This window comes from Chenopodium quinoa, unplaced genomic scaffold (genome assembly GCF_001683475.1).
Source record: "Chenopodium quinoa cultivar QQ74 unplaced genomic scaffold, ASM168347v1, whole genome shotgun sequence".
NCBI classification, from domain to species: Eukaryota; Viridiplantae; Streptophyta; class Magnoliopsida; order Caryophyllales; family Amaranthaceae; genus Chenopodium; species Chenopodium quinoa.
In genome coordinates, this window is record NW_018744464.1 from 799,956 (window position 1) to 809,907 (window position 9,952).

Consider the following 9,952-nt stretch of genomic DNA (forward strand, 5'->3'; position numbering starts at 1 on the left):
GCCGTTGGTAATTTCACCGGCAAAGGTAAAGGTTAGGGTTAGTGTAATACCCGAGATTTTAAAACATGATCTATTATACTCTAATCTATATTATAAGCTTAATTAAATTTTAATCTCTATTTCACGAAAAACGAATGTTTTAGTCTTAATTTTATTTTAACGACATACGAAGTATTATTTGCGAAAGTTAATTTTACGAAGGAAAGTATTTATTATTTAAAAGTTTATTTCCGATCAAGTGATATTTTTATGTTTTTGTTAAATGTTCAAAGATTTACATCAAAAATTGTATTTTAACTGAGAAAGTAAAATGACCAAAATATCCTTACTTACTAAATGAGATAAGACCCATCTCCTTCTTCTCTTCACGATTAAGTATTGAAAGCCAAATTTAGTGTTGCTTCTTCTTTTACTTGCTGCTCAATTTTACAATCCCAAACTTGATTTATTAAATTTAGCCCCATGAGCTTATCCCCTCCAGCAAAAAGACAAAAGCCACCTCGTAATTTCTTCTTCCTTCACGGTTAAGAACTGAGAAAAATGAGCAAAGTCAGAATTTGCTTCTTTCCCATTTGTTGTTCAATTGTTTCACTAATCTTCACATTTTCTAGCAATTTTATGTTTATCAATCCACATGACAAACTCTATCTTTCTTCTTCTTTTAAATTCTAGCAATAATACTCCAAAGATATTAAACGTCACCACCTTTACCGTCTCTTGCTCGAGGCGACCAAGTTAACGGCTGCCGCGAACTTCTCCTCCCTCCTTTCGTGGTTTTGTTCTTGCCAAAACCACATAAGACCCAACTCTTGAGCTTGCTCTTACGAATACCCAAAGTAAGTTACTCTTTTTGCTAGTAAATTTGAGTATAAGTTTGACTTAATTTTGGGAAAACAACTCTTATTTCTTAAATAAATGATTATGGTAGTATTTGCTTTTATATAGTAAATTATCATTACTTACGTAGTAATAATACTCATTTCTCAAATGAGTTTTGTTGTTATTGTTTTACTCATTTTTAATTAATACTTGTTTTATGTCCACTTTTGCTATCAATAATTAATAGAAGTTGCTATACTTCCTCCGTTTTTTTAGTTAACACGTTTTTTTAGTCACATTTGGCAATGCACAACTTCAACCATTAATATCTCTAATTATCGATAGACAAATAATTTGAAAAGTTGATATTTTGAAAATATATATCGCGATGAATCTAACAAGATCCCACATGACTATATTTTTCATTACATATAAGGCACAAAATATGGTCAAAAAGAATGAATGAATAGTGCTAAAGTTAAAACGTGTCAAAAAAAACGGAGGTAGTATGTAAAAAGGAATAGTGATAGTACTTGTTTTACTCATATTGAAGCAGTATGCTTGTTTTCCTTTTACCAAAAGCTACGTAATATACATTTCTAGAAATAAGTTTTGGCAATTTCATGCTAAATAACTAAAGTATTTACGGTTTTTATCTTTTTCTACTAGTATGAATAGTTGTAGTATCTATTTTCAAAGTAGTGCTTGTTTTACTCTGAATGATGTAATACTTGTTTTATTCTCTCAAAATAAGTCTATATTTATTTTATTAAAGGTTTTGAATTAAGAACTTACTAATGAGTACTTATTATTATTGGGTATGGTTAAAAAAGTCGTGGCAATGAGAAACTAATGATGGAGGTTGAGAGTTCGGATGATGATTATTGGAGAATAAATGAGGTATCTTATTCTTATGATTTATATGAATGATTTTATGAATATACGATGTGTTATTGATATTTAGATCTCACGAAATTTCGTTATTAATCTACGAATAACTTATCTAAAAGTTACACAACATGATAAATAACAGTGAAGACCTAGTCCGTCTGATAGTATATGTTTACAGGTTACGACTTTTCGGTCATGCAATGCATGTACCCATGGGGCACCAGCCCAATTATGTCGAGCACCTGATCTATGTTATGGGCACCTACCCATCGCGGAAGACGTTCCGCCATGTCATACTGTCCAGCGACTAGCATGTCCATCAAAAAGGTTATGAATACATGAATTCTATTGAAGGACTTATGAGAACTCACAAGGATACTATATGGATGAGTTTTACGATATACTGAAATGTATGATTGATTGTAAAATGTCTTACCATTGTACAAGATATGCATGATTGTTGTTCTTGTTATTCTGTTAATTTATAAGAAATGTAAAATTGATCTGTTATGATTGAGTAATGGCTTCCCTGAGGATAATGGCCCATTCCTGATATGGAGCACTAACTTAGCACTGGCTCCCCCTGATAGTAGGAAATGTCCTATCCCTGTTAAATGTTTAATAATTATGGTTATTTTATTTAAGTGTTACGAATGAATGATTATGAAATGTGCCAATGTGCTATGAATTTATATGAGGTATAAAGTTGTTCTGAAATGATTTAATATGATATGATAGATGTTACTTTTGTCGACATTGGAAAATGAACTAACATGGTAAATGGTTGAGTTACATGTGGAGGAAAGTATGAAATGAAATGGGGAAACTGTAATCCCAACACGAATAAAAATTATGTTATGTCCAAAACCTGAACTTACTTATGATCCTATGTAAAGGGAATGATCCTTGCCGACACAACTTTAAAAATGATGACATTAGATTATTTCTGAACAACTATGTATGTATAAAGTGTAAGATATGTTCTCAAATGATTTTAAAAGAAGAACAGTTTTGCGGGCTAGAGTAATTTTACTGAGTTTTCCACTCATTTTTGGAATTTTCCTGGGTTTTCTCTGTTTTCTATTTTTATGGATATTTACAGGTATAAGTATGACAAAGCTCAAGTTCGTAAAGGCTAAGGGATTAAAGGAATTATTTTTACTGTTGAGGACTTATGGAAAAAGAATCAAGTCTTATGTATTATAGATCATTAAGAGCTGAGATAGATTGATTATTTTATTATAGTAAGGAAGACCGGAGTTGTATTATTTATTGAATGTTTTCATTAAGGAGTATGTTTATTTGTGGGCCCATAACCCACAGATATGAGGTTATATATGATTATGATTAATTCTGCAGCGAATGACGAGTTTAGTATAGTTTAGTAAAGCCAATTAAGGTTACGTGAAATCGGGGCGTTATAGTTAGGGTTTCTTGTTTGGATTAGGATTTGGATTTGTTGTTTATGGGGTGTCGAATTTGGTTGACAGGGGTTTTGGCTTAAAATCGGAGCTAACTTCATCGCCGCCGTGTGTAATTTCATATTGAACGAAATTAGACGGTAAAGGTAAAGATTTGGTTAGGGTTTCTTCATTTATTTTTTTAGCCTCTTTAATCTTAGTTTGCATGTTACCATGTTTAGCTTCTTGATGTGTATTAGTCTTTTTTTCAGTTTGTGGGAGATAAGTTTGTGGTTTAGTATGTATTGCGGCTTTCTTGTTTTTAAACTTAATTGTCGAAAGTGTAAAATGCTCTTCGATGCAACCTTCTTTGTTCCAATTGGGTTTGGTCATGTGTACTCTTGTGCTTTACAGGAGTTTAAGGGAGCTAGGGGGGTGTGTAGCCTCTTCTTTCGGTGTTATTCGGGCTTGGGTAAATTTTGGATTTGCGGTTTCTTGTGGACTGATTTGGTTTATGAGATTGGTCTTGGCTTGTTGCTTGTGTGTCGTTACCTCTTTTGATTTCTCTAATCAACACATTTTTGGAAGGTTATCTCTTGGTACCCTTCATTTCAGCTTAGCAATGGATTTTCAATCGATTACTTTGAAAAACCTTTATCTCAACCCTGCTCTCCAACATGGGGGCTCTCATAAGTTCTTGTAGGGGTTTTTAGTATGATAATGATCACTTCCTTAGAAAAGAGATCAAAGGTATCCACAGTTAAGGGTACCGAGTCCCTTTTACTTGTAAAAGCGACCCAGTTTGTGTTGTCAAGCCATGGTCGTCTCATTTTCCTATCATTTTTACCTACAATTCGGGACTATTTGTGTTCTTTGGGGATCATGTTGTTGTCTGCCAAAAGCTGTTCTTTCTCTGCTGTTCCATCCATTCTCCAGGTTCAATGGGATGTGAGAGACAAAGTCAACAATGGTAAAATTTGGTACCTCATTAAGCAAGCTCGAAGTCTTGTACTTGGTTTTTCAGATCGGCTAGTTCTTGTAAGGAAGTTGTATTGAAGTTGTATTTGTAATGTTGGTACCATTGGAGCTAGTAAGACTTCATTGGGTAGTTTACCGACCTTACTACTAGGTATGTAATTTATTTCCTAACTATTAAGCTGTTGATATATATATATATATATATATATATATATATATATATATATATATATATATATATATATATATATATATATATATATATATATATATATATATATATAATATGGTTGATGTTGCTTAAATGGTTAAATAATCATCCTTCTTTGAGAGGTTGGATGTTTAAATCTTTTTATCCTTATGTTTTTATATATGGAGTAATGTTGATTTATTGGATGACGTAAAGGGGACTATGTGACACATAGACATTCTTAAGAACACCTTTTAATGTATTGGTGTAACACAAATTTTCATATGTGGTTGGCCACGCGGTGTGGTCGAGGTTACTCGGTTGGTCAAGGGTTACATGATCGATCAGGGATTACCCGGTCAGTGTTCTGGGGTGTGTCAGCTTGCCGCACGATGTGGCTGACCACTGACCACACAAAAAAAGCGTTGTTAGTATAAATATTCCATATTTTTTTAAATGTTTTTACCATTTGAAATTTTAAGAGATTTCATTTTATTTTCAAGATTTTTTATTGCTCAAAATATAATCATGTGAGGTTTTCTTAGATTCGTCTCGATTCTAGGTTTCAAAATAGTGATAAAAGTCCAACGAGTTAATTTTTTATTATACATAAATTGACTTGATATATTTTAATTGCAATATTGCATTGGTGATTGTGCTACTTGTAAAAGCAAATGGGCCAAAAAAAATTATAGAGGGAGCATTACAATTTGACTTTTGCAATATTCATGTGTATTGTGTACCCTTATTTTTGCTTAACTTATTTTTGCTTAACTTATCTAATCTAATCTAAAATGATTTTTTTCTAATCTCCAAGTTTCGGGCCGAATTTTTTGTGCCCAAACCCGTCCAAAATGGCCGGGCCGTTAGGGCTTTTCGGGCCAGTTTCGGGTCGGGCCTAAAAATTAACTAAAATGAATAAAATCGCATTCCCAAACCCGTCCCAAAAATCGGGCCGGGCCATACTTGATAAGCTCTACTTTTGCACTATTTACTTACACCACTTTGATCCACATTTTTGCTTTATGTTCCCTCAATTTTGTAATAATTGCAATATTTTATTTTATTATTATTATTATTTTTTTTTTGGTTAAAATCCGTTTCATAATAATCACACGTTCTTATTCGGTATGGACCACTAGGATTGAATCTTTGAGCAGAAAATTTCAATTTGTAAGTCCAAAATGAGATAGAGAGATTAGTATGGTATGCTGAGAATTAAAGATGAACAAATTTCACCATTTTTAGGGATTGGGGTTGGAAGATGAAACATCGAGCAAACAAAGGTGGGGGGGTGATATTTTTAAAGAAAAATTGAAATAAATAATCTTATAGTTCATTGATCTTCTCAAAATGAGCCAACCTTTGCATAATCTGAGAACAAGCTGGCCTTTCACCCTTAGTTTCTCAAAACAAACCTTTTTACCAAAATCCACCCGTTTTCCGTTACAATATTTTTTGGGAAATAGATGGGGTGGTTTTTTTAGGGTCGGGGGTGGTCGAGGGCTGGGGAGGTGGCCGTTTCGAGGGTCAGGATGGGGTCGGTAGTGGGGTGGGATGCACAGGGGTGGGCAAGTGGCGGTAGGGGTTGATTTTTTTTTTTCACTGTTTTTTTTAATTATTTTAATTTCTTTTATTTTTCCTTTTTTTGCACCCAATATATTGATGACACGTGGACATGATAGACCCCACTCAACGAATTCTTTGAATTAGTTGGTGGTGAAAAACCAATTTTCAGTTGTCTTGTTGAAGAAGTAAAATGGAGTAATGTTATGTATTTGTTGGTATATAACATGACAATTCGTAAATATTTTAAATATTAAAAATTGATATGTGAAATGTATCATTTGATTTGGGTAAAATTGACCAGAGTGTGACACGTGTCACCCTAGGGAGAGTCCAAAGTGGACCTACCAGGGCTAGACACATGGCAGGCAGATACCCCATATGGAATTGGTGGCGTTCAAGGCCCAATTTCCTAGACCGCCCTAAAACGGCGCAGCCCATAGTCTTAGGTTTCTGTAACCTAGGACATGGTCACAAATCCCAAGGACCCTATAAATAGGGAGATTCCTCCCATTTTGGGGGCTCATTCAATCATTACATCATTTATTATTCTCGAAAACAGAGAAAACACCTGATCTTGGAATCCGAGAAGATATTTACTTTTCCGCACTCTTTTACTCCGAATCTTTACTAACTTGATTGTTGGAGGCGGAACTCCGACCAACCGGAGCTTCCGTGGTTTTGTAGGTACAGGTGACCGGAATCCAGTCTTGGTGACGTAACTCTCCCAAGGGACACAGAAATCCTCGAAATATTTTGCGCCATCTGTGGGGAGAGTACCTCTAATATGGTTTCACAAGAGTCTGTACCACCTCCTAATCAGAAACGGCCTACGGCCAAATTTGAGGTCTAATTAGACCATGATATTGATGACTTTGAAGTCGAAACGTATGTGGCCGGAAATGGGTCACTTAGAACCAAACGCATCCATCCCAAAGATATAAGGGAATAGGGAAATGACCAATAGAGTCCAGGAAAGTCATCTAGCCAGCCATCTGGTCAGCCCTAGGCGGCAGGAGAGACTGCCCTTGTTACCCGAGATCAATGAGCTCATGAAACTCATGGCGAGTTTCAAGGGAGAGATCAAGGATCTGATCACCAAAAGGACGACTATTCCCAACAAGAATTAGTCGGCCAAGCAGCCTTCTCATTCTGAGAAGAACAAGTTTGTCAGGGATCGAGAGCCCACTTCGCATCCTAAAACAAAGGAGAGGAGTCGGCCCTTGACTGATCTGTCTAAGTTTCACTTCCCCGAGACAGAGAAGAGGAAGGTCATTCGGCATGTTCAGCCAGATGGCACCAAGAAGACATTTTCAGATGCTTGCCTTTACATTAAGCAAAAGAAAAATCAATAACTGTCTGATTCGGCCTTAACGTCGAGTTTCCCAGACAACTTCAAGAATACTTTGATGAGGTATTCTCAATCTATGCATGAGAGCCAGTCAGGCGGCCCTTCTGTCTACACAGGCCCTCATGTGATTAGTTTGGCTCAGTATGCGCCCCAGCAGCCATACAAGCTGTATGCCCAGCCTTACATGCAGCCGGCTCTCTTCAAGGGTCAGGCGACATATAATGTCCAACCTTTGGACTAGTAGCTCCGTGTCTTAAAACTTGGGGAACAACCTTCTGCGTTCTCCAAGGAGATAACCGAAGCGGCACAGCCGACCAAGGTTAAAAATGTCTTGGTAGGTATCTATGATGGTACCACCAACCCTAAGGACCACCTCATGGTTTACACCAACCTCATGTACTTACAGGGGTTGGATGATGCTGCCTGGTATCGGTGCTTCCCAGCTACATTGAAGGGCATTGCCCAACAATGGTTCGGCAATCTGCTGGTTGGGTGCATCAATTATTTCAAGACGCTTTCGTTCTTGTTCGCCTCTAACTTCTCCATGAATATACCCGCCAAAAAGACAAGCCTCAACTTGAGCGCGGTACAACAGGGAGACAGAGTGGGGTTTCGATCATACGTCAGGCGGTTCAATCTGGTGAGAATCCAGATTCAAGGAATGTCTGACGATGTTGCTTACACAAACTTCAATAAGGGTGTGAAGAACATGTCAACTTTTAAGTTCGACCTCGTTTGGAAGAAGGTTGCTACTCTTAAAGAAGCGCTGATGGAGGCGGAAGCCTATATGCAAGCGACCGAGCTCTGCTCCACTAGTAAGCAGTCGGATTCTAAGAAGTCTGACAAACAAAAAGGGAGTCGGCAAGAACAACCGGCTCAAAAGGCTGAAGAAATAAAAAAGAGAAAAGAAATCTGGGCAATTGAGGATTCTGATTAGCCGGCCTAGAAGAAAAGTAAAGAGTTTAAACCGTACGTTCCAAGGTACGAGTTTAACAAAGACTGCTACTCCATCCTCATGGAGATAAAAAGATCGGTCGACCATAGAGAAGCCCGCTGCAATAAAAGGTTTCGCCAAAATTCGGAACAAAAATATGTACTGCCACTTCCATGAGGATATTGGCCATAACACCAACGACTGCTATAGTCTGAAGCGGCTGTTGGACTGATTGGCTGATAAGTGGGTGTTGATCTGAAATCCTACATCCTCAAGTCCACGGTGACTCTGAAGACGGACCCCGGGCAGGTAATACCCCGTATTTTTATACGTATTTTAACTTAAATAAGTATTTCTTAAAGTATTTAAATAATTCGAAATGAATTATTTATGGTGTTTCATTAATTTAAAAAGAATTATTTTAATTAAAATTTTATTTTTAATTATTTAAAAATCTTGAAAATATTTTATTTCATGATTTGGAAACTTTGGGGCATATTATTTTATAAAAGGAAATTTTAAAGTCAACGAGTTTTAAAAAAAAGTCAAAAGAGTAGTTTGAATAGGAGAAGGGATCATTAAGGGTAGAAAGGGGAATTTAAGTAGGAGGGTTTAGAGAGGGGGTATAAATACCTATTACATGGGCAAATTGAACCTTTCCCAAAGTGGAGAATACCCAAAGGTAACCCTCTCTCTATTTCTCCTCTTATTTTCCCCCTTCCCCTTATTTTCTTCACACCACACGCCGGCCACCACCACACGTCGCTGGTCACCGCCGCAGACACCAGTGAACGCCAGCGCCAGCAGCGGCACCACTAGCGGGCGCGCGGCAGCAACCCTGCTTTGGTGTTGTGGCTGTTGGTGTTTAAACAAAAAAAAAAAATTCTCTTTTGTTTTTAATCCTAATCTAGCCTTGATTTAATTATTGATTTTGGGTTTTGTGATGATTTTTATGATGTTTTATTTTAAGTATGATGTACATAAATTTTTAGATTTGGTTTTGAATTAAAAAGCCCCAAATTATAAACCCTAGTTTTCTAAGTTTATGTATATTGATGGAAATTGTTTATGGGTGATTTAAATTATTGAAATAAGTGTTTTAAAACCCAATTAAAACAATTTTAGATGATTTAATAAAGTTGAATATTTTATATATAAGCTATAATTACGTTTCTTGAAAGGATTTTTTAATTACCCATTAATTGGGAATAAAAGTAAGGGTTTTAAATTAACTTTTAACTTGTTTTAAAGGATTTATGAGTGATTTAAGGAGTGTACATATTGTTTGAAATTTATATTGAATAGGTAATAATGGCTCTTTGTAATTTTGGTTTGTAGGAGATTTCCAAGTGAGTGATTTTATTTAGTCGTGGCGATTTTGAGATCATATTCAAGGTATGTTCGCGTACTTGGTAATTATTTGAATATATAGAAGCATGCTAGGCTTTGATAAATTAGTTCCAACTAGTATCATGATAGGTGTTTGTTGGAATTTGTTGATTGGATTGATGTTGGTAAATGATTTGTGAGGTATGAATTATTTATGGTGAATTGGTGATTGGAATTAAATATGTTGGCATGTTGGATATGAACTACACTTTTATTATTATCATGATTGATGACATGTTTAATTAAACTAAATGTTTAATTTGGTTTGGAATATGAAAATGAAATTTTATTATGGTTCATAAAATTTTTATTGATGCTATAAGCATGAGGAATGAGCTATTTAAGTGTCTATGTACACGAGGAATAAATTATATTTTGGTGCCTAAGTGCACTTAAGGTATTCTAAACACCAATGGATAGGATTTGTGGTGCTT

General features: G+C 35.8%; 1 protein-coding gene and 1 long non-coding RNA gene across 2 annotated transcripts; both read left to right on the forward strand.

Annotated features, from left to right (window-relative positions):
• The first annotated feature begins 335 nt into the window (after positions 1 to 335).
• Positions 336 to 2,427, forward strand: LOC110697489. The gene is made up of 3 exons (XR_002506489.1): positions 336 to 836; positions 1,653 to 1,719; positions 1,889 to 2,427. It is a non-coding gene; the product is annotated as an uncharacterized LOC110697489 (long non-coding RNA).
• Positions 2,428 to 7,571: 5,144 nt separating this feature from the next.
• Positions 7,572 to 8,132, forward strand: LOC110697465. Its single transcript, XM_021874832.1, has one exon. It carries the CDS (start codon positions 7,572 to 7,574, stop codon positions 8,130 to 8,132), a length of 561 nt encoding a protein of 186 aa, XP_021730524.1.
• The last annotated feature ends 1,820 nt before the right edge of the window (positions 8,133 to 9,952 follow it).

Coding starts and splice junctions, on each gene's coding strand:
- LOC110697465 (XM_021874832.1), top strand. CDS start 7,572: ATGGTTTACACCAACCTCATGTACTTACAGGGGTTGGATGATGCTGCC.